This window comes from Drosophila santomea, chromosome 2R (genome assembly GCF_016746245.2).
Source record: "Drosophila santomea strain STO CAGO 1482 chromosome 2R, Prin_Dsan_1.1, whole genome shotgun sequence".
Taxonomy (NCBI): Eukaryota; Metazoa; Arthropoda; class Insecta; order Diptera; family Drosophilidae; genus Drosophila; species Drosophila santomea.
The window spans coordinates 15,338,587-15,363,171 of record NC_053017.2 but is presented as its reverse complement, the minus strand read 5'-3'; the positions used below and the strand labels follow the sequence as shown (position 1 = coordinate 15,363,171).

General features: G+C 46.3%; 3 protein-coding genes across 6 annotated transcripts; 2 read left to right on the top strand and 1 right to left on the bottom strand.

Moving 5' to 3' along the window:
• Positions 1 to 971: 971 nt before the first annotated feature.
• On the top strand, positions 972 to 1,813 carry LOC120446162 (sodium/potassium-transporting ATPase subunit alpha). The gene is made up of 2 exons (XM_039626993.2): positions 972 to 1,176; positions 1,238 to 1,813. Exons 1-2 carry the CDS (start codon positions 991 to 993, stop codon positions 1,805 to 1,807), a joined length of 756 nt encoding a protein of 251 aa, XP_039482927.1. The 5' UTR covers positions 972 to 990; the 3' UTR covers positions 1,808 to 1,813.
• A 134-nt stretch (positions 1,814 to 1,947) lies between these two features.
• LOC120446159 (sodium/potassium-transporting ATPase subunit alpha) lies at positions 1,948 to 5,986 on the top strand. Of its 4 annotated transcripts, XR_005615828.1 has the most exons (7): positions 1,948 to 2,190; positions 2,250 to 3,910; positions 4,108 to 4,282; positions 4,351 to 4,589; positions 4,654 to 4,814; positions 4,906 to 5,146; positions 5,876 to 5,986. XR_005615828.1 is itself a non-coding variant. In XM_039626990.1 (6 exons), exons 1-5 carry the CDS (start codon positions 2,008 to 2,010, stop codon positions 4,775 to 4,777), a joined length of 2,382 nt encoding a protein of 793 aa, XP_039482924.1. In that variant the 5' UTR covers positions 1,948 to 2,007; the 3' UTR covers positions 4,778 to 4,814; positions 5,876 to 5,985. The 4 variants fall into 4 exon arrangements, 2 of the variants coding, with proteins under 2 accessions (XP_039482924.1, XP_039482925.1); XR_005615827.1 differs by having other exon boundaries at positions 4,654 to 5,146; XM_039626990.1 differs by lacking the exon at positions 4,906 to 5,146 and having other exon boundaries at positions 5,876 to 5,985.
• Positions 5,987 to 6,821: 835 nt separating this feature from the next.
• LOC120446161 lies at positions 6,822 to 24,222 on the bottom strand. The gene is made up of 8 exons (XM_039626992.2): positions 23,468 to 24,222; positions 18,673 to 18,751; positions 11,714 to 11,799; positions 11,335 to 11,598; positions 8,009 to 8,600; positions 7,320 to 7,565; positions 7,055 to 7,211; positions 6,822 to 6,952 (listed from the first exon to the last, which is right to left on the bottom strand). Exons 2-8 carry the CDS (start codon positions 18,725 to 18,727, stop codon positions 6,853 to 6,855), a joined length of 1,500 nt encoding a protein of 499 aa, XP_039482926.1. The 5' UTR covers positions 18,728 to 18,751; positions 23,468 to 24,222; the 3' UTR covers positions 6,822 to 6,852.
• Between the last annotated feature and the right edge of the window lie 363 nt (positions 24,223 to 24,585).

Genomic DNA, 24,585 nt, shown 5'->3' with positions numbered 1-24,585 from the left:
TAGAATCTAAAATGGGTTTCTGTGGGTTAATTACCTTTGCTAATGCTATTTAAAGTGTGCTATTATTATTAAATAGAATGCATGCAAGTATTAAAGCCTTTAATAAGTATAGTATATAAGTAAACCCAACTAATCTCATAAGTTTCTGGTACTTGAATATATTCCCTAAAAATCTATGACTGTCATCTTTTAAGTTACCTCCCCTTTTTATTCATCATGCATTTTGTTTTATTTCTATATAATATTATTATGTTGAATGGGATAATACAAGACTCATACTCCTTGTCGAATTATTGTATTTTATTGATTTTAAAGCCAAAGCTTGTCTGCCCATGTAACGCAATTACAGTCTAATTAAAGGCACTCTTCGATGTTGCAGCACTTTACTGCCGCATTTATGCTGCCACAAAGGAACCCATTGACCTCCAATGATGGCGCATATCATCCGGCCGTATAGTTTGTTCCAATTCGAAGTTATTGAGCGCAAACGCTGGAATTTCTCGTTTCATTGATGGCCCCGCAACCCATAAATATATGCAAATGCATGTTTTATCTGTTTTTTACACGACAGCAATGAAATTTGATGACTTATTAAACGAGGCCATAAAGAGCGCACTCCGTCCGCTTGTAAATACGGCGTATGTTACATGGAACATGGAACATGCCAGTGTCAATATCACGGAATCGGCCTTTGGGCGCAATTGTTTGCAGAAAGGCGGCGTATCAATTCGAGTCGATTTGCGAGTTCGATTGCGATTGCGACTCCCAGCGGAACCGTTGAGATTGTTCCTCGGTTTCTCGGCTCCCGTTATGGCCCCTAATGCCCGTGACCCGTGACCCCTGGCCCCAGGACCCCGGGGCGACTGAAGTGACAGTGGGTGTGGCGCTGATGGTTTATGAGAAAACATTGATGGCCATTTTACGAGCAATTTTGGCAGTTCTACACGCCAGAAACACTGCTACACAAATTGCCTAGAGTTTTCCGTAAACATGGTGCTCTGCTTCAAACGGATCTCGAAATGGAGAGGCAGGTGGTGTCGCCGCAGGGGGAAGAAAAGGGAACGGGACTCACTGCAGCAGACGGAGAACGAGTTGTGGCTGGAGTACTACGGCCCATATCTGCACATCTGGCCATTTCACGAGCTCTGTGTCCGATTGGAGACGAATGTCTCCCAGGTGAGATTGGGAAAATAATCACAGATCATAACATATGTAGACGGAGCACCGTTTCCACCAGGGTCTAACCTCGGAGGCAGCGGGCAAAAAGCTGGCCAGGAATGGCAAGAATGTTATGCCACTTGCTGCCAAGCAGGATTTGCGACTTTGGAAGTTCGTGAAGAACTGCTTCAGTGTCTTGGGTTGCTTCATACTGCTAAGTTCCATGGCTTGTTTCACGATATATTACCTGATTGAAATTAGAATGTCTAACAATGAAAAAGTGGATCCGGAGTACTTGGTGTCGGGCATCATCCTGCTGGTCACCTTCTTTCTCGCAGGACTCATGGTGCAAATGCAGGAAGATGACAACGAGGACATGGTCGTGGCTTTTGATGAGCTAATGCCCATGTATTGCACTGTAATAAGAGACGGCGAAAAGGAGGTCATCCTCACGCAGGACGTGGTTGCCGGTGATATCCTGCCCATCAAGTATGGACAGCGGCTGCCTGCCGACATGCGATTCTTCAGCACCACGGGTCTGGAGCTCAACAACGTGGCGCTGACAGGACACTCGAAGCCCGTGCACATCACTCCTTTGGCCAACGAGGGACGACAGAGATACTCCCGCGTGGAGTACATCAAGGATTAAACTGGCTTAGATTATTTCTTATTTGTACTCTTGTTTTCTGTTCCTTGAGCCGTCGCTTTAGGAATTATCACTCATACGTACAGTTGGCTGTGGTCAACTATTAACTTATCAACTAGGATCGTAATCCTGGATGTTTCCAAACATCCAAGGCATCGTTTGCCCATGTGACACTTTAGGCAAATCAAATAAACAGCTTCGAAATGACTTCCGAAACCTTGTCGAAATGGAGTTCCAGCAATATGGGACTGGCCTGCACCCATGCGATCAGTGGCTTTGGTTACGGAGTGGCTCTAGCCTGTGGAAGGAACACTGAAGCGGGCTCGATGACGGCGCTCAGCTTCAAGGAGCGATCTCCTAGTCGTTGGGAGAAGCATCTGAAGCAAGTAAGCAGTGCTCCTAGAAGCGTCCTTGCAAGGATACATCTAACCCCATTGTACTTTAGATTACTTACTATCTGCTCCTGGTGGCTGCAGTTTGTTTCCTCCTGCTGTTCTTGAGCACCGGATTCGAGCATGGCCAGACTGTGTATGAAGTCAATCTCTCACTGCTGCTGGGTCTGACGCCCTTGTACCTGCCCTTCATCCTTTACTGGGGCTTGCGGAGGACGAAGGTGGACATGAGGCGAAAGCAGTGCCATGTGAGGAACCTACGGGGTACTTCCACACTGGGACTCTCAACAGTGATTGTGTCCGATTTGGTTGGGACGATGACCAAGCGGCGCATGCGGGTATCGGAGATCTTCGTGGACATGGCGCTGCTGAGTGTCGATAATCTGGGCGTAAGTGCTCAGAGTCCCCGATTTATAGAGCTGATCCAGGCATCAGTTCTCTGCAACGATGCGGTCATTTGTCCGGGCAACATTGGAGTGCCCAAGATGCAGAAAGACATGTACGGCAATATCCTGGACATAGCGCTGCTCAAGTTCGGCCTGATGATCCTGCCGAACATTGATGTGCTGCGTCAAGACCACGAGAAGGTGGCCAACAAGCACTACACCAGTGAGGACAAGGTCCAGGTGACGGTGCACAGGACTCGCGACGCCGATGGCCAGCTGAAGCTTATCCTGCTGATGAAGGGCCACTGCGACGTGGTGATCCGCCGTTGCTCCACCTTAGCCATTCGCGACGAGGAGCTGCCCCTGGACGAGCAGCTGCAGGAAATAATTTTCAGTCTGGCGGATGGACTACTCGAGGCAGGCCGCCATGTCCGCGCCTTCGCCTACAAGGAATTGAGTGACGAGCTGGAGTTTCGCCGCTTCTCCCAGGTGAACACCGGATTGGAGGGCGGGGAGTACAAGTACCGCGATTACCTGGCGGTGGACACCTACTCGCTGAGGTTTCTGGGCATGATTGCCACCTACAATCCACCGCGGAGCACCATTTCCAAAGCGGTGGATCGCTGCCGAGCGGCGGGCATCAAGTTGATCGTGGTCACCCAGCGCAAACCCAAAATGGCCAAGGCTCTGGCCCTCGATGTGGGCATCCTGCCGGCTGCGTCGGACACTTTTCAGGCTCCCACCAAGCGGATGCCATACGTCGCGGATGTGGTGGACATGTCGCTGTACGCGGACGAGAAGCCGCAGCACCAGCGTCGCCACATCGAGCAGCTGCTCCTGAACCATCGGGATTTGGTGTGTGCCGGTACGAGCACGGATCAACTTCACTGGATTGCGGATGCGTGTCGCCGGTTGGGAGCCGTGGTCTCTGTCATTGGGGGAACACTCCATGACACACCCGCCATGAGGAGCAGCCATGTGGGCGTGGCCCGGTACGGATGTGCGGTGATGTGCGAGGCCAGCGCAGATCTCATCCTGCTGGACAGCTCCTTTGCCACATTGGTCAATGTGGTCGGCGATAGCCGTCTGCTGTTCGAGAATCTGAAGAAGGCTCTGGCCTATTGCCTGGCCACCAACACATGCAATTTACTGGTGTACTGCTCCTTCTTCCTGCTCGGCATTCCCCTGCACATCCACATCATGGATGAGCTCATACTCGGCATCCTGGTCAACTTGGTCCCCGCCTTGACCCTGATTTATGAGGCCCCGGAGGAGAATCTGATGCAGCAGATGCCCAAAGTGTACGACGATTTTCTGCTTAATAGTCGGTAAGTTCTAACTCACAAATTTTGGGCAAAACATAGCTGAACGAACATAAGCGGAGGTCCTTGTAATTCCTCAAGCAATATTTATTATCATTATGCTTTTGGAGTATTTGAATTTTAGATAGCAAAGGCATATGGGGAAAAATATTTCTAAATTCTTTTCTTCGTTGTTCGATGTTTTTTCAAAACGTATCCTGTAGACTTTTCTTTGTGTCCCACATCCTTGTGGGAACCATCGAAGCTGCAGCTGTTTTTATGACCTACTTTGTGTTCATGGCGGACAAGGGATTCCTGCCGAGGACACTGGTGGATCTGCACATCGCGTGGAACGACGACATGCTCGACGACATCACCGACTCTTTCGGCCAGGAGTGGGTAGGAATAACCATATATATATGTATATCTACAGGAAGTAAACCCAGCTGAACTGTGACTTTCCGCAGAGCAGTGAGGCGCGCCAGCAGCTGGAGTGCCAAGTGTCCTCCCTTTGCCTGATGGCCATCACCGCGATGCAGTGCACCAACCTGGTGCTGACCAAGACCGGACGTGCCAATCCGCTGACCCACGGCTTCCGCAACTGGCGGCTCCTTCTGGCGGTCCTCTATTTGATCCTGATATGCGTGCTGTTGTGCATCATGGACTCCACGGTGTGCCTGCGCCTGGAGGGCACCAACGAGCTGCAGTGCGTACTCCTGGCCACCTGACATTTCTGGCCACCTCATGACATTGCTCCTTCCTCGTTTCAGCTTTGGCCACTTTCTCTGGACCAACTGGCCGTTCATGGTGCTGCTGGTCCTGCTCGAAAGCACTCGCAGATACTTTCTTCGCCTCTTTCCCGACAGTTGGCTGGAGCTGGTTACTATGTACTGAGCACACAATAATTGCACTTGGAAAGCAAATACTACCAGTAAGTGATACCTATAATTGAAGCACTAGACAGGAGAAATATGAGTGTTATTAAATGAAACTGCTTCTGGTTTCATGTGTACAAACGAAAGGATTTGCTCTTCCTTAAGGACGCATTAAATTCATTGCCCCATATCTTTCTTACCTGAGCTACTCTGTGCACCGTAAAAAGCAGCACATAAAACCCAGTCGCGGTGTGGAATCCTCTGGATGAAACCGAATCCCCGGGACTATAAGTTTTAAGGGACATAGATTGCCGAGAGTGCATTTCCGTATTATTTTTTATGGAAACAGGGGGCATAAACTTCAGGAGCACTGCACTTTCCCCTTTGAGTGAGTTGCAGTAAAACACGAAAACACTTTAATTTGTATTTTTAAAATATTGCATTTATTTGTGACTAGCTCGAAGCTGTGGTTGTTGTGGTGGTGGTGGTGGTGGCGTTTGGTGTGGTTTTTTGGTGGTTGGGTGGAATTTTGCTGAAGTTTTTTTCACATTTAAGACTGGTTTAATTATTTAGTTTGTTTTGCATATTTGAGATCTACATTTAATGACATGAGTAGGACCATTCACGGACTTGCTTTCTTTGAACATCAATATTTTGCATTAACTTTACTTTTAATTTACGCTGTAAATATTCGTTTTGTTTTTATTTTTATTCTTGTTTTTTGGTTTTGTTGTTTTTTTTTTGTTTTTTTTGATTAAACTTTCTGTGAACATTAATTGAGTAATGTTGTTATTGTATATTGGTTAACGCTATTTAAGAACTATGTGGATTGTGCACAGTCAACAAAGTAACTGGGTAGCTAAAGTGAACTCTCGACGTGAATCGGAATTATCTGCTGGAATTATCGGTACAGTGTAGCCGACTCGCTAACTTTGAGATCGAATTCCTATAGTTTCCATATCAATTCAAACACTAATCGAAGCATCGCGGCGACGTGGGGGTATTCCCAGACCAAGGACCTTGCAACACATTATCCTCGGATGCTTGTACATACATATATGATGTATATATATACTATATAGCATATGTTATCTGAACGAAATATATAACTCTGTAGGCGATCGCTGCTCTTTCGATGTTCTGAAACATTCTGTTCTGAAACTGAAACCGAACTATCATATCTATCAGCTGTGGCTTTGGATCCAAAGGGGACTCAAATTGGATTGGAATCAATCAATCAATCAATCAATCAATTTATCTATCAATCAGGCAACGCAAGCTGAAGGCGGTGGGATCTCTCTGATCGGGGGTTCTACCTCAAGTGTATGTACTGTATGTCTACATCCTTCTACTGTCTTTGGCTGTTAAAATACGTTAAAATTATTGTATTATCTCATTAATTTAGTAGTTTCGTTTGGTTTAATCTTAAGTTTATGTAGATTTAAGTACACACATATTTATATATTTGTATATTTGCTTGTATACGTGTTCGTATGTATTGTATATATATCTTTTGTGGTACTCGTGTTCGGTATCTGCATTCGTATTGTGTGTATATTTATTTAAAGTAATTTTTTTAAAGTAATTGCGTTTACATTTATTCTATTGAAGTTTTCTCTCGTTTTTTTTTTTTTAATTTGACACTAAGTTTAGGTTTCAATTTTGTTAAGGGTTTTAACTCTGTTCCATTAGAACACTGCCATCGAGCATTTCGATTTTCGTTTGCCTAGGCTTGCATCTGTGGAAATAAAACATCGCATTGCAAATAGACGCTCTGTACGCTTTATTCTCTGTAAAAAATAAAATCGTGTAGCACGAGCTCGAGATTCGCTCGGGTTAAGTTCACAGTTAGTCCCTAAAGATCGGTATCGGTAACGATATATACTATATAGCCTTACTACTGGGGGGAGTTGGGGGGAGGGTTTAGAAGTACGAGTACGCATCAACTACGCAAACATCGCCTAGAAATATTCGCTAAATATTCGCTCCTCGAGACTCTCGCTGATCCTCCCAATGGGTGAGGCGAAGGGGGGGCAGGTGGTATTCGGTCAGATTGGTCTATCTGGGCAGCCGCAGGTGGAGCAGCTCACTGGGTTAGACGCCCTGGGCGAGGCTCTCCTTGGACAGCGCCAGGATCGGCTGCTCCACCGCCCGGTGCGGTATGATGAACGGCGAGGCCAGCATCTGCAAGGGTCTACAAAATGGAAAACATAGTCATTAAGTTCCCCTTATTCCCCGGATAAATCCATTTAAATCGGAGTACGTGGGGTGGCTCGTTTCCGTGCGGGCAACTCACTCAGCGAAACTGGTGGCCGTCACCATCGGCTGGCGGACCGAGTGCAGCGCCTGCGAGTTCTTGGCCCTGGCCAGCAGGCTCATCACCGTGCGCTTGGTGGGATTCATTCCGGAGCGGGGAACACCCAGCAGTGGACGCTTCCTTCCCAGGCCGCCACCTTGCGCACAGAGAGAGAAAATGATGCCAAGATGTAATCGAATATATGTATATCTTTAGCTTGCACTTGTTTTCATCAGTGTACTTAGCAACTAAGAGTGAGGCTCACCTATGTTGATGGTCTTGACGTTGCGCAGAGCGGGATGCAGGAGTGCGGTGCCCGGTGGCTCCAGCAGCGTGAGCGTCGATCCGGATGACTCCCCGTCGCCGGGCAACTGAAGGGCGGCGGCACCCGCCTGGGTGGTGGGCAGCCCGGCCATGGTGGCCCCCACTCCGGTGGCCGGCTTCAGGAGTCCTCCGATTCCTGCGGCTGTCAGCTGATGCTGGAGTGCCACTGCCATGGCTGTGGTGTGCACTGCAGGAGATTCAAAGGCGCACAAAGAAGGAGAACCGAATGAGTGGCAGCTGGAGGATTGCTTTGCAAATAACCGAAGCATTCAATGCACTTTCAGATTAATTATCCCTGTAGTCTTTAACCAAGCTTTTCTAAGATCTGTCCTATATTAAACCTAAACTCAGTTTAAAAACTCAAAGCTACACTAAGAACCTACTAGTAGGAACCTACTAAAATGTTGTTTAAATTTCTAAATTCTATACATTTTCTATATGTTCTAATGCAAAGTTCCCTACTAAATCCTGTGTATCCTGTGAAAGTGTGCCTAAGCTTGAAAATTAACTTGACTTTCGACTTGCGACTACCGACTGGAGCTGGATTACGTTCATTGGCCCACTCATGCACTGCATCAATGGCAGCCGTAAATTCCAATTAAAAGCCGAGTTCAGCCGGAGAACACTTACGTGCCGCCGCCGTCGCCGGAGTCGCCTGTCCGGAGAGATGCTCCCCGCAGGCAGCCGCTGCGGCACTGGCTCCACCGTGTGCCTGCTGCAGGAGCTGGTGGAAGTGCGCCTGGTGGCTGTGGTGGTGCTGGACCTGCTGCTGCTGCTGCTGCTGTTGCTGCTGGTTTCCGTGGGCGTGTGCTGGGTGCAGGTGGGCGTGGTGCTTTTGGTGCTGCTGGTGCTGCTGGTGCTGCTGGTGGTGCTGGTGCGGATGCGGATGCTCGGAGCTGGTGGTGCTGATGGTGGTGATGCCACTGATGCCCAGACTGGCGCAGCTGGACGAGCAGTCAAGCTTGTCGACTGCCGACAGGCACTCCATGCCGCTGGCGTCATCCGATTTGTCATCGTTGGACGTGTCCATGTCGGCCAGTCCGCCGCCCAGGCCACGCCCACTGGCCCCGTTCGAGGAGCAATTGGTGGCACCGCCCACCTGGCTGCCGCTGTTGATGGTGGGACTATGCGAGTCCTCCAGCGAGTGGGCGCCCAGTGCGGGCGTGGACGTCAGCGCCTGCATCTCCCACATCTGCTCCTGGCGGATGTCATCGTGGTAGTCCTGCGGGCAAGAGATGAGTGATTCAGTGATGGCACTGGCAACACATAGAGCTGTTCCCATGAGCTATACATATGACATGATGCTGAATAATATGTTTCCTAATAGGGTTTTCAGCAACAATGTGGAATGTGGTGTACTTCAATCTAGTGGGGCATTACATTCGGAGTGGTGTTCGTGTTAAAGTACGAACTTTTGCGTTTTATCTCGCCGGAGATATATAAACTTTTAGTTTGTGGCGCCGCCACCTTGCCACATTGTGCGGCACCAAGATACTGTCCGACGTCCATCACTGGCGGGGATTAGTTGTGGAACACCACAGGAACACCTCAGTCGAGCAATTAAATTTAATTCACGTTTCCCTGGCGGCCGTCGCTGGCAATAAATGCGAATTTTATTGGATGTCAATTAAAAGTTTGTGCGCAGCCACGTTTCATGTGTCGCCGGCGGAGCACCCTTTGAGTAGGAATCCATTCCTGCCCCAGGACACTCACATATGTATGTATGTATCGGTCGCGCACACACACACACACACACATATGTGCGATGTGTATCTGAGTATCTGTGAGTGCTTAATGCAATTATGTGGGTGGCAATGGAGTGGGCGTGGATGTGGGCGTGGATGTGGGAGTGACTGGGTGACGATGGGCCTGGATGCGATGGATACACGCACGCAGGAAACTCCAGGACGTTGGATACACATTTCATCAACCCCATTAACCAACTAACTCGTTTATGAATATATATCTCTGAATTTGCAAAACATATGTGTTTCCTACACTTTTACTACCTCCACTACTGTCACACAAGTGCTCCATTTTATGGCACTCGCTGGCGAACATAAATCGAGATTGCAGATGCCATAAACAATTTCCCGCCAGGTGGGTGAGTCTTAAATATGTCGCAGATGAGATTCGCAGAGACTCTCCCTGGCAAAAGAATGGCGAAAAAATGCCACACACACTCTACACACACACTCCAGGTAACCCCAGCAATTTATCTAAATTGAAACAGTTTCTACTTTCATCGCCTTTGTCTCTGCGTTGTGTGTTGGGGATATCATATAATTTCTATGCAAATTTTCGTCGTGTGTAATCAGATCGGAATAACTCAGGGGAAAAAGTCTGTGTGCCGTCGACCAGGAGGGAGTTTCAATGTTGCCAGCATCTGCCAGTCAAAGGTCGGCCAGGATGTCAATATATATTGGATTACCCGACCCCCATCCTTCCATCCTTATGCCCAAGCGCATCCTCTCCAGCTAAAGCTGGCCATAATGTGGAAATGTGGAAAGACTTCAGAACTCTGACGGTTAGGTGGTAGGTGAGAATTAAATTTTTTGGAAAATTATAGATCAAAGCCCGGCTCTGGTAACAAGGTGTACTTTGCAATAAGCTGGATATATGGCGCTCATTTGTAATTCTCTCGGATCCAACAACTGCTCCAGTACACAGTATACATTCTATATAGATGGCCCCGGCATGCCGTTTAAATTGCTCCATGTCCACTCCCCACATTTCTGGCTGCAACTTAACGGAGATGTATAAATAAAGTATGCCGGCGCCGGGCAAGTGAGGATGATGCCCAGGACGTGCTGCCTCCAGGACTGCTCACAATCTGCCTGCGTCCCCGTCTGCAGACAGCAGATAGTAAGCGCTCAACGTTTGTGTCTCTCGTGGAGAAGGGGCAAGGAACACACACACTCGTTGGCTCCGGAAGATGGCAATGGCGTTGGCCATGGCGATGGCGATGTGGCGATGGCGATGTGGCGATGGCGAAGTGGCGATGGCGAAGTGGCGATGGCGATGGCGATGGCGTGTCGAGCGCCGCACAATGGCCAAGAGGAAAATGCAAGCCAAGTTCGCTTGGTTCGCAGTCAAAAGGAGTGGGCCAAGTGGGATGATGGGGTGGGGCACCAGTCGAGTGCCGTGGGGTGGTAAATGTAATTACAGCACAATGCAATTTAGTCAGCGAGCACGGGGCGCTGGAGCAGGAAACCCGCTGCATGCCACGCGAGCACTGGCAACACGGAAGCCGAAGTCGATAACGAGCACATCCTTGGAGCTGTGGAGCAGTGGAGCGGTGGAGCAGTTCGAGGAGCAAGCGCTCCGGCTACAGTCCTCTTGAACTACACTTCCAAAACTATTCGCCATGACTTTCGCAAATTTGACTTTAATTAAAGTCGTCAGCGAGTTCGGAAAGTTTCATCAAAACAGCACAGTTTTCTAAAGTTAAAACGCAATTGGCCCCAAAACATGACATTCTGGAAAAGTGGAGAGCAGGGAACACACTCGCTTGATAAGTGGGTTTTAATCAAAAGAGATTGCAAGCCCTTCAATTAATAATTAAAATTTGTTTAATTTAAAATAAGCAATTTCTTAAAATCTAAAAGTAGCACCAACGTTTCTCCCTAAAGCTTAGGTATTATAAATGGACTTTGGTTTTCAGCAGTCTATAAATAATATAATTTAATCGGCGCACAAAATGAAATGTCTACCCATTCGGTTGACTGTCTTTAAATGCTCCAAATGCCTTTCCAAATTGAAGTACACTTTTTGGCCAAGTGCACTCGACGCGGCCATAACTTTAAGTCCCTTGTTCGGGCCAACTTTAAGATGCTCATTTGCCTGCCCATGGCGCGGCCGAAACTTAAATCATTAATGGGTATTAAACACAAACAATGCCGCGGGAGTTGCCCCCGCCCCCCCAAAGAAGATGCAGAGATGCCATCCAAACTCACCGGAACCAGAAAGCGGCGCACTTCCGCCAGCGCGTAGGCTATCCGGGCATGTGCCTCCGCCGGAGCGGCGAAGGTCGAGATCTCGACGTGCAGGTCCTCGAAGAGGTGGGCGTAGCGACTGTCCCCGCTGCCGCGCAGCTCCTCCTCCTTCCGCCGGTCCCGCATCGATCCCCGTCCCAGCACGGCCATCTTGCACATGGTGTCCTCCTGCAGGCGCTTCATCGAGTTGCCCTTGGGTCCGAGCAGCTTGCCCACGAAATTGAACTGTTGTGTGGCGGCGGCACAAAGGGAAATGCAATGAAAATGTTTACCCTCCGTTAACTGGTTTCCATTCCACCTCTCCTGCTCCAGCTCTGCTGCTCCACCTCCATCTACATACCTTTGGGTGATCCCGCACAGGAACGGCCACTTTGACGGCCACCTTCACCGGCTTGTCGCGTGTTATGTCCAGCATTTTAAGTTTCTCTGCGGGATGGGAAACAGGAAAATGCATTCAGCTTAATGTGCGTGTAATTAAACGTGTAATTCTCCTTTATGCGAAGGCACTTTATGCGGTTCGAATGGATGGATAGTGGATAACGAGTTGAATATTTAATGGGATACCCCAAGGCCTCATATTTCGGCAACTAATTCCTTACGTCCGTAACAATTACAGTAATTAATGAAAACAGGTTTGTTATATACGCGTATATATGGTTTCTCTATCAAATTCTCGTAGTAATAAATCCTTTCCATAAATTAAGCACATTAAATGATTTAATGGGAGACGTCAATCTTTACTACTGTGACATAGAGTAAATAGTGAAAACTGGTCAAATTTATATTAAATTTCTTAGCTAATACCCAACGGTAAGCCAACTAATTAATTCCCATAGCATAAAGTTTGGCGAGCAGTAATTAAATAAATGAAGAGTTTGTTATTTCGACGAGCGAGAGCCGAAAGTATTAGGTACCATCCTTATATAATTTAATACTTTAGTGCAGAAAAGGAAAAATGAAATGCAAGTAAAAGTAATAAATAGTATTTCAAGTGCAATCATCAAGTTGATACTTTCGCTTAGTTTGCTGTTGTTTAACTTAATTTAAAAGTGTACCTAAATATAACTAATATGTTAAACATTCGATTTGGCACTTAAACTCTTTAAAGCTACTTTAAATTATTCCCATTTAATTGAATTAAACATTAATTAGGTCTGATTATAACGCATGGAATGCAACTTGTAAATGGGCGTGCATTTTAATAAATCATAAAGTCAAAACTGTCAGAAAGACCATATCATAATGCCATTTGCAAAGTGAACAAGGACCCTTATAAATGCTTGTATGATTGATTGGATTTATGCATTCTGTTTTTTCTATTTAGGTTTTTTACTAAGTGAAAACAAACAGTGAAATGATAAATGTATTAACATTCGAAAAAAACCAATACTTCTTGCACGTTCCATTTCACACTCAATGTTATTTACATGATGATTCAGCGAAAGTTAATTTAATTGCGGTATTACGCCTCTGGAAATTGTATGTAGAAATTCAAGATTGTTCCATTCATTTTGTGAGTGCTGCCGAGTGAATAAATGTCTTCATTGCGCACTATTCACACCACCACCACCACCACCACCACCAGTCGCCCTCATAAGTATGCTACAGTCGCAGAGTTCATCGGATTATCTCGAGCTGACTTGTGTCACCTGCCCACACATCCGCATCCACATCCGCATCTTGGCATCCCCCATACGTATGTATGTATGTAGTATCTCCGATCTGGTATCTGTGTCCCTGTATCTTTAGCTGCCCGCAGCAGAAGCTGCGACATTTGTAAACATTCGGCGGAGCCTTAAAGACATCCATGGATGCGAGTGCTTTCTACTTGCCACTCCGCCTCTCTTTCCTTTGTAGCCCCCTCTCTCTCTCTCTCTCTCTCTCTCAGTTTCGGCTGTTTGTAACTAATTAAGCAAAATGCTTCTGCACACACACACACACTTACACTAACACTTGCACACAAACATATACAAAACCGAAAATAAGTAGGGGAGGAGCGGGGCGAAGGGGGCAAGTTGGATAAATCTGTTGACAGGCCCAAACATGAAAACATTTTTGTTTGCTCTTCAGCTCGGGCTCAAGTCCTGGCAAGGACTCACGGGGACACACAAACACAAGCGCCCAGCTTGAAGAGGGGGGAAGGGGTAAGGAGAGAGTACACACACACTAGCCCACACCTTGGCGCACACACACACACACACACACACACTCAGAGGCATCGTCACTCATTAGCAGGCGAAATGGCTTTCTTAACACCTTTTGTCGTTGCCTTTTGCACGGAATGCAACATTTGCCTGCAACAGAGCTGTCGCATCGGCTGCTTTATAGCTAAATGGTCGGCCATTGACCGATGCTTTTTGGGCGGAAAATCAGGAAAAGCTGTTTGATCTACAAATATATGTATGTTTTTCCTTGGTGTGTTTCTGGCTTTTAAACTTCTTTAAAGTGAACTCACAGCCAAAAGCGCAACAGTTTTGTGCAACTTACAATCACGACTAACATTCCGTAACATATTTGGTTTGATTTTCGAAAATTTATTTTTTGCCAAATTCTTTCATTGCAAAATAATGAAAAATTTTAAATTATGAATTCTAGAATGCCATTAATTTGCAAATTTTGTAGTGAGCTTAGCGCTGTATTACATTCCACTTTTGGACAACAACTTTTTGGTTTACGCTAAATAAATTATTAATTTTTGGCGTAAAATTAGAATTAAATTATAATAGTGGCAAAAATTCGATTTTAGATTGGGTTTTTCAGCTGTTGGTGAGCTAAAAAAGGTCGTATAACCAAAAGAACGCCTGTTTTGTGCACCTAACAACGAAAACTAACAAACTGTGTCACTTTTTGGTTGATTCTAAAAATTTGAAATTTGGTCAAATTTTTGCATTTTTGATAAGGGGTACCATCATGATTTTTTTTGCGAAATATGGCAAAAATTTTAAGTTTTGAGTTATGAGCACCAATCGATTCAGAATTTCGCGACGAGTCTAACGAGATACGACATTCCATATTTGCACAAATATTTTTTTAATTTTAACTAAGAAACTGATTATTTTGGGATACAAAATGGGTAATGAAAAAGTGGAATTTTTTGTGCGGTTATTTAGCTGTAAATCATTTAGGCCAAGAGTCAGAGCCAAGTGAGCGCTGCATTTGTGCAGCTGACAGCCAAATCCATCGATTGAGTATCGAGTATTTTAATCATTCGCCCATTAGTAGATGCCCTTTCTCTGGGTAGTCTGCAGTTGACATCACTGGGCCACCGCTTCTTTCTTACCTGCTTAACGCCCACTTGCGCCCCTCTACCACCCACCACCCCCCACTACCACCCACCGCCCAGCTCCTTCCAGACGGCCTTTCTGTCGCTACGGCTGCTGCTTGTCAGTGGCAGCAACATGCATAAGTAGCTGGCAGTTGTCAGCGGAGAGCACTCTGATGGGCTTCAGGTGGGCCAGTTGGAACAGGTGGGTCAGGTGGGCCAGGTGGGCGATGGGTGGTGCTATTTCAGGCGGAGGCTGCAATGCAAGTAGGTAAAAAGCGTAAGATCTGTGTTAATTGTTTGGCATTGGCTGACAGCGGACCTGCCGTCATAATATTTATGCTGGCTCAAATACAAAGCATGCTCCGTCCCTTGGGAAATCAGTATTCATGCTTCGGCTTGATTAATTACGCTCATCAGTCCGAGGTGGAATATCCTAAAAGGATATCCGTGTTCTCCTTCTGCCCGCTTGTCTCACAGAAATTAGATTCATTTCCATTACGTTCGGAATTGTTTGCAATGCTCACTGGAGAGCACTGGTACGTAAGACCACGTTATGTTGTTTTCCCTCGGCACGGACTTTTCAATTAACGCCATTTCGCCGGAACCATTTAGGTTCGGATGACATAACTTTTTACTCACGGCCGCAGTTTAAAGTAATCTATGCATATTTGTTTTAATTAAACGATATTTTCACAATTGTCGCACGGATCGATTCATTTGCGGGCAGCGGCGTCCTTTGTCCGTCTTGCATTTAAAGCGCCATTAATTGCCCTTTTGAACAATGATTATGTAAATTTATTGATTTACCTGCGCTGCTCGAAAGAGCAATAATAGTAATAATTACTTTTGCGCTCGCAGCCATGACAATAATTATTTCATCCGCCCGCATCGCACATTGCGAAACTTTCTCCACAGTTTTGTGCTCAGCTACTGCCACTGCCCACTTTCCAGTTCAATTTGGCAGCGCTTCGGTTCTGGCCAGGTCTGCTTCTGGCCGCCGCCTAATCTCCACTAATTTATGGCCAGCACGGCCATTAACGTAATTAGGTATGCATTTCAGGCCACCAGGTGGCGCTGCCCACAAGGATTTGGCCTCGCGAGAGTGCAGCGGGTGTCCTGGCAGCGTTCCACATCCCGAGCAGGAGGTGGTGGTGGAAATGGGTGGACCACTACTAAGCCAGCACTTTACTAAACGCTTGAAACGATGTAAATCAGATTTAAATATCAACTTTGCCGCACAGTCACAGATTGCAGACTTTAGATGTTAGACGATGTTAGAAACTAGCATTTGCCGCTTGTTTCCTTGGCTTTTCCGCCGACGCGAATCCTTCGGGGCAGGTTGCTAAACATTTGCTCAGTCACTGCAATTGTTTCCGTTGCCACTTTCTGTTGCTTACGAGTGAGTAGTATTCCCTGTGTATTTTGTTTGCCGCCCGTGCGCTGCCATATTTTCTACATTTTCCTCTTTTGCGAGCCGCCTTTCCGTGCGGCCTTTCCGGGTCATTTGCTCGTCCGGAAAAGCGGAAAACACTGTGCTGCTGGCCTGTCCTGCTGCCTACTACGGTGTCGCAGTCCGTAGTCCGCGGTCCGCAGTCCGTAGTCTGCAGTCCGTAGTGCGGAGTCCTTCATCCGTGTCCCTTGTTTTCCAGAGTTGCTGCCCTGGGGCCAGGCACTTCAGTCAGCAAACCCCCCAACCACCAATCCCTGACCCAAGGAAAATGCCTGGAAAAACCCTCTTCAGAGCGATGACGTTGTCTTGGGCATGATATATAACCCTTTCGCTGCCCCGACCTCTGGCACCTGCCCACCTGCCTGCCTGCACGGTGAGAAAGCAAATCTAACCATCTCACGGATGCCACCTAACTTCTGAGACACAGAAGTCAGCTGAGATTTTAAACGAAAAGTTTTGCGTTCATTAGGTATGACATTGGCTGACTCCCTTCAAAAGTTTTGGGACTCACCTCGGAGTCGTCTGATCGAAAAACAGCAGATAATAAGGAATGCCAGGATACTTGTAAAATTTATACATTCCCATAGATTTTATCAAGACGCCGAAATAAAATTCTTTGGTTTAAAAGGTCTCAAGCAAATAAATAACTTTATATATATATATGAAATAATAATTCGAAATAAGCCTCTTGTCTGTAGACAACGAAAGCTTAAAAACAATCAAATATTTGTAGATAAATGCGCCATAAAATCGGGCAGTTTTGCTGCGTGTGGCCTTGGGCAAAGGTCATATGGGGGAGTCAAGTGTATGAATGTTTATGCGCAAATTATTCAATTTCGAAGAGGAGAGATTTTCACAGCCCTGTTTGACCGTTGGCCATTTCAATATGGCCCAAAGGAGCTGCCAGTTTAATCAACATTTCGTCAGTGTTGATGTCCCTGGCAATCGTCCTCGGCTCGTGGCCGAACCATTGATGGACCATTTAAGCGATTTTCGACAGGACACCAGAACAGGATACCTTCTTCGCGTCTCTCCGCGCCACTTCAATCCTCTGCTTTGGAGTCTCCCCGTTGGTTTAACATTTCCCCGGGGACGGATTACCACGGAATGCGTCTCGTTAGCCGAAACAAAAGTAAAAATAATCATAAAAAGGAAACAAGAGTCGGCGGCAGGACGAAAAAAAGTTAACTTCTGCCCAGAAGCTTACATGTTCTGTGGAGGGGGCAGAGGGAGGGGGCGGGGGTTGGCCTAAACATCCTTTCTCTGCTTGTTTATCGTCTCACCCCCCTTCCTGCTCGAGCTCGTTTCGCTTTTCCTCCCCGGCGACAATCTGTAATCCAATGGAGCCATTTTTTTCAGTTTTCCTTTTTTGTTTAAATTTCCAGTATTGCTGGGATTAGACTCAAAAGCGGGCGCTACAGAAGTCAGCAGCTTTGATGGATATATCGTCTCGTTTTCCTCTTTCCTTCCATGTGTTTCTTGTTATTTTCATTTTTTTGTTAGATTTCTTTGTATTTTTTTTCCTTCAAAGCTGAGCTCGTCTTGTGCCCTGATTGAATAGAGAATTTTAAGTTCAAATGAAAGGCAAGGACGACGGCAAATAGTTTTGTTTTTTCGCTCATGACGCAATCGACTGCTGTGTGTTTATGATTAAATTTACCACCAGCCAGCAAAGCGTTTCGCTATCGGTATCAGCCAGTGTGACGACGACAGTTTTTACGACGGATGCCAGGATGCCGGAATGCTGGGATACGGGGATACTAGGATGCCCGCTCGCTTTTATGTCCTTCCTTAACTTTTGCGTAAACAAGTCGAAAGTCGAAAAGGTGGAATAGCAGAAAAAATTCACATTTCCCCCATCCATCCAGCCAAGCGGAGCCGGGAAACTCTGTGTGCGGACTTTTCTAAACGCCCACAGAGCATATATGATGGTGGGTGGGTGAGTGGGTGTGTGCGTTGATGTTAGTGGTGGCTTCTCCACTCTGTTTGTCTTTCCTTCGAATTCGATTCCAAACTATGCTGGGATCTACATACACTGCCCTTCGGAACTATCAGACGGCCAAGTTGAAGTGGGGAGACTCGCAGATTCGGTGGAGTAAAAAACGAATAGATTCAATCGTTTTATCACAGCTTGATTCAGCCGATAAGCTGCTTGACTGACTCCTCAAGGAATTGGACAAACCTGTTTTCCATAAAGAAGATTGATAGTGCGATAGTATATTATTGCATATTGCCATTTTCAAACAGTTTCTAGAACTTCTTTAGCACAATATTCAAATGAATCTGAGGCTCACTCAAAAATAAAAATAATAATACTTTTCTATATAAAGTGTAGTTGCTTCTGGAACATTTTTACAAGATTAAATTTCGAGATAAGTCAGCAAAATGTCACATTCATCTATCAACCAGGTATTCCGGTAAGCCAACCCATCTTGTAGGCAAAATTGAAGATTTGCTCTGCCAGCACTCTGCACCGAATCTAATAAACCCCCAAATTCGAACCGCACTGTATGCCCCAGACAATTTGTGTCATCTGACTGTGCCAAATTCTCGGCATTTGCCGGCAATTATATAATCCACATACCTGAACCTTTCAGGGACCTTTCCTCCAGCGCACTTAAGCCAGCTTTAGTTTCCATCCTTTGTTGCTTTCCTTGCGGTGGCTGCAAAGTGAAAGAATGTGAATAATCTATATGAGCATGTAATAATAGTTTGAGGCCAAAGGGATTTGGTCCCTTTCAAGTTTTCAGCTAAGCCAACCCCCCTCTTCTCCAATCCCCCCTCCCCCCCCCTGATCGGCCAACATTTTGCTGTAAGCCCGTGTAAAAAGCTTAAGGAAAACTTTGGAAAAATTTTATCATAATGCAGCTGACAAAAACGCCCCAACATGGTAAATACTTAAGAAACTTGTGGGAGGCTTGGTGATGGGTGGTAAGTGGTAGCTGATGGGTGACGTGGGTTGCGGGGGTGAGGGGAAAAATTTGGTTTCAAATCTGTGGATAAGTTCCATAATGAAATAAGCCCGGGCAAAGTTGGTAGCGATTCCTACGCATATCCCCAAAAGACAATCGAAAGTTTTTCTAACCCCGTGAAGTGAACTTTGCCGAATCTTTATGAATATTGATTGCAGCTGCCGGTGATCTCTGGACCCCCTCCTAGTCCTATGTTTGAGGATTGGGTTTCAGTGGCGTCAGAGATTGACTCTCATAACGTGTCCCCCATCCATTCCTCCATTCATCCATCCATCCAGCCATCCAACCATTCATCCATCTGTGGAAACCAAACATTTGCCCCACTTGGAGTGTCAAGTATCGGTTTCCCCAGTCAGCAAATATGTATGACTGACAAAGGGAGAGGGTCCTGGTCCTGGTCCTGGTCCTACTCGAAAGTAAAATCGCAATTCAACTCATATCATTCCCAGATGAGAGGTACGCCGATGCAGATGTACACTTGTGCACCCATGGAAGCGTAATAGGTGACCCCGATTGCGCTCCGTGTACCAGGGTATAATTGGCCAGTGCGCCCCATTAAGTTCTGGATAGGATGCCATCCAAGATTCAGTACCGCCACCCTCTGTGCATAAAATCATAGAACCGAAAGAATCGTATAATTTTCATGGCCATAAAACACTCAGTCACGCTGCTTAATTGCCTTGCAGGATGATTTGAACTATTTGTATTTTTATCGCGATATTCGCAGCGTTCTCGACAATTTGAAATTAAAGCCAGTCTACCTGGAAAATTGATGAACGCTCGATAACGAGCGGAAGTGGGCTAAAGTTCTTAAAATTAATGACAGTTCAAGCGCCCAAAAATCTCAAAATCTCCGCCAATGTTTGTGTTTGAGTCCTTTTTCAGTTGCCGCTGTATCCTTTGCCCTGCTTTCCGCTGAGCTCCTTTCTTTTTCCACCGTTTTCGCAACTAAGTTTGACGGATTTGTGCGCAGTTTCAGATTAATGCTGCGATTATTGTTTACCGTCGGAATTACGCACAGTGGGTCGTCCTGTTGAAGTTTGTTCTCAGGCAAGTAAATGTTATTCTTCAGTCGTTAGGACTAAAAAAATACTTAAAGTGGCTTTAAAGTAAAGTGGAGATGCATTACTTTTATGACAAAATTGCTCGTTGAACATGGAAAAAGTGCAATTATGATGGGGCTAGTGCGAAGTTCCTGGTGTATAAAGCATTATTCACACCTGTGCCTGGTGCAGCTACCATCACCAACCTACTCCACTTTTCCGGCCTTTTTCCACTGTGCCAGGACAACGACGGCCGCGCGTTCCTTATGCAAAATTTAACCCAGTGTAGAGTAGGTCGGCTCACTCAGTCGGTGGATGGGTGAGCTGGGTGAGCTGGGTCTCCGGATCGGTGGGTTTGCTTTATTCATCCCGCTCCTCGGGCTCCGGTCTCCGGTCTCCCCCTGCCCCCTCTCACTCGCTCCCCCTTATGGCGCCCCCCTCGCTCCCACTCGTTTGTCTTTGTGCAGCTCGGCACGCACGATTTAAGGATAACGAGGATGGAATGCAGGAAGCGAGGCAAATATTTACACAGTTGGATGATTTAGATAAAGAAGACATGAACATGAACCATAAAGCGAACGAAGAAGGCGACAGTGACTGGAAAAGGGAAAATCGAGGAGGGGGGGGGGGGGGGGAGTCCATGGGACGGGAAAACCCCAGGACATTGTGGAAACTGGGGCGGACATGGCGGAGCGGAGTAGGGTAGGGAAATTCGAATACAATGAAGGGGATTTCGGCGACGGTCGTGATTGCCAAGTGCCATTCCGTGGAACAAGGAATATTAATCCAAATTAATGGCGTTATCCTGCCGGAAGTGGCGCCTTCACCCTCCCGCCGCAAATAAAAAAATTACACAATTGGCAAACAGCTGCAATTGAAGACAATTAAGTTACCAAACAGCGTGCCTTTGATTTAAAGGCCGATCTGCCGTCTGCATTCGGTATGCAGAGCAATGCACACCTGGATAATTTATTCAAGCGAATATTGCAGTCACAGTAACATCAGAAAAATGAAAAATGAAAACCAAATGGAAATGCAAATACACACAACACAAACACAAACTCGCACATGCATGCCATGGGTGGAAAACTCCATATACCCCAACTGTACCATGGTACCATGTGCCATGTACCATATTTCCATACACCCACTAGACCACCAGGCCACCAGTCCACCAGTCCACCAGCCACCGCATCCAGCAGCTCTTTCGTCCTGCAGCCATTGCTCATCCTGCGAAACGGGCCCACTTGAATTTTGTGTATCTATGTATCTGTGTATCTGCATTTCAACAGCTACGTGTCAAATCCGTCTAAAAGCCGAAGGGCTCGCATCTGCATGTAAATGAATGTGTAACATATTTCATCAGATTCGCACAACATTTGAATTATTTGGGCATTGTGTCAACATACCGTATCCCATAAATCCCAAAACAGCCGATGCATAGATGATTGAGTGCAGAATCGCCATCAACCTTTCATCTTTCTTGCAAAGCCCTGCTTGGTTTATTTGCTTGCTTCGCATTTATTTGACCACTCGGTCAATATGAGAGTCCAAAAATGAAATATTCAAAATGCCTCGGCGAACGGAGCTCCCACTTAAAACACAAAACCCAACCCATCAATTCACCAACACACCAATTCACCAACCCACCAATTTAACAATCCACCAGCCGACGAGCCACCCCTTTGAAACGTGTTTGCCTCCTAAATGCTAGAGGAATTCCTGACCGGAAATTGTTTCACAAGCGTTGGCCAATTAATTTCAAAAAATAATGGAACCATTTTTTTCATCTCTCCAGCACTGAAAGAATGAATTTCCCCTTTTTTCAAGCGGTGGTCTCTAAAAAACTTGCCTAAGATGCAACATTGTAATATTGTAACCACACTTTTCAGGCTTCAAAAGCTCAAAGGTAACGTAGACAAGAACCATGGAGTTATTAATAATAAATTTACGTTTAATCCAATAATTCATGATACCGCTGTCATTATAAATAATGGCACATTCGTAAATGAAAATGTATATTGCAGTTTGTACTAATAATAGATAATAGATAATTAAGTATCAAATGCTCTCAAGATATTCTGTCAGTGCAGGAAAGTATAGAAGAGTTGTTTTACCTAAAATAACCAAGAAGAGTGAAAATGGCAGGAATTTGTTTATTTAATCGACTGCGGGAAATACTCAATCAGGAGCACCGAGCTCGGAACTGATTTGCTACAAAGTCCATGGTCCATGGACCATGGAACATGTCCATGTGCCGTCCCAAATCGGCAGATAGCCATTAAAGTGTCGTTGATTAATCGATGTGGCTATCAAAGCCGCATAATCGGATATCCCGCAGCAGTGCATCGTGGCGCCAATGCATTTCACAAAATTGATTTATGTGGGTGTGCATTTTAAATCGGCCAAAGTTGCAACATTACGGTATGGTTGGCTTTACCATTAATCATATACAAGCTAATCTCGTATTCATGACTTTTTCCCCCTTCTAATGAAGCACAAAATAGTTATTCTCTCTGGTCATGTCTCCTGCGGGAATTTCGGGGTCCTGACCCACGAAAGTTTTGGCTTTTTAAAGCCGGGTGCAAAGCAAATTCATAGACGTGTCCTTCCAGCTAGTATGCCCAGCTAGTAGTATGCATCCAAATGTATGTAGAAATGTATAATTCAGCCGCAAAAAAGTAAAACTTTTCCCTTTATTCTCGAATAAGTTGGCCGCAAACCCGAAAAGGGCAATGCCAAAGGTCCTTTCACCCTCGCAGGCATTCCTTCATAAATAATTTCATGATTCCAAATTCCATTTCCCTCTTTTTTGTGTTCAGCCAAAGCAAAGGTTTTTTTTTTGGGGGGGGGGGGGTTTTAGGGTTTGAACGCAAAGTGGGGAGTGGGAGCTCCCAGGGGGGGGTAGCGACTTAATAAATTAGTCTTCATCAATAATCATCTGTGTAATAATTTATCAGAATTAGTTATATATATTTTTGCCAGGTCCGAGCGGAAATCACCAAATAAATGGCTTTCCACTCTGTTGGCGTTGAGAGTGAGATAAATCAAAAGCAATTACATTCATTCATTCTCGTTTATATGACTGCCACGACCCGCCCAGGATTCCATACGATTCCAGTTGCCTCGGGGGGAATTAGTCCTGTTGGTCCTGCAGATTTCGGACGACCAGGACAACCCACACACTTTCGCCCACCGGCTATTTGTACTTCTACTTTGGCAAACATACATCCAGCCATCGAGCCACTCAAGCCGCATTCCAGGTGAATAATTCAGTTACTTTGCCCGGCCGTAATTAAGTTGTAACAGGTGTGAATTCGTCGTCCCACATTTCATACACTGCCGAACGTGAGCCAATATTTACCTAGTTAAGAAGAAATTATGCCCGGATTGCCGGAATAGCCGGAATTGCCGGAATAGCCGGGATTGGCTTGATGGTCCTTGCTTTAATATTCGGTTGCGGACGCGCACATTTGTCTCAATTTTCACAGTCACTTCAATTTTCACTTTGCCAAATGACAAATGCCCGTGAGCGCTTATTTCATTGCTTATTCATAGGCCGTAAACATTTCGCGCGGAAATTCATTGGGGCCTGATTAAAGATGCATGCCTAAGGTGCGACGCCGTGCTTCGCTTTTAATTCCGAGTCACTCGTCACCATTCCACTCGAATCTACGCGACTCGAGCCTCACCACACCACACCACACTTCACTCCACTCCACACTGCGCCACTGAACTCCACGAGGCAGCACCGCGTCCCGTGGCAGATAGTGTCATCCGATTTCGGGCGCCCGAAACCGCAAAGGATCCAACTGAGTTCGGTTAGCCTGGCAGCCACAGAACAAAACGCCACCGGAGTGGCTAGATGTTTGGATAGCTGAATGGCTGGCTGGCTGGCTGGCTATGGCGACAACAAACTTTCACTGCTGGAGTTGAAGCTAAAGTGGGTGTTGGCCATACACCACTTGACACAAGATAAACAATTTGTCTCTCTGGGGCAACTTGGCGCCAAACACCTGGCTCTGTGTGTGTGTGTGTGTTTGTCCACTTGGCTACTGGCACTCCACCGATCTCGAGTAGTGGAACCGCATGCCGGAGTTCTCGAACCGTTCCGTTAAGAGCCCGACGCGCAACTGATGGCTCCAGAATGTGGCCAACTGGCTGGAGGCCTCTGAGTACCAAGAACTGAGAACTGAGCACTGAGCACTGAGCACTGACAACTGTGGATGCTGAATGCTGGGATACTGAGATGCTGGGATACTGGGATGCTGATTCTGCGCAATGCCAGCAGAGGCATACTGTTTCCATACTGGGAACAGTTTAGCGAGGATGCAGGCCAAATGATGTCCTGTGCGTCGGCATATCCGTTATACTTTGAAATGCACACGGCCATAATTACTTTCGGCTCGGCTTTGCCATGCGATTAGCCAGGTGAATTGCTGAAAACTGGCTCGGATTGGCTTTCGCCAATGTGCCGTGTGC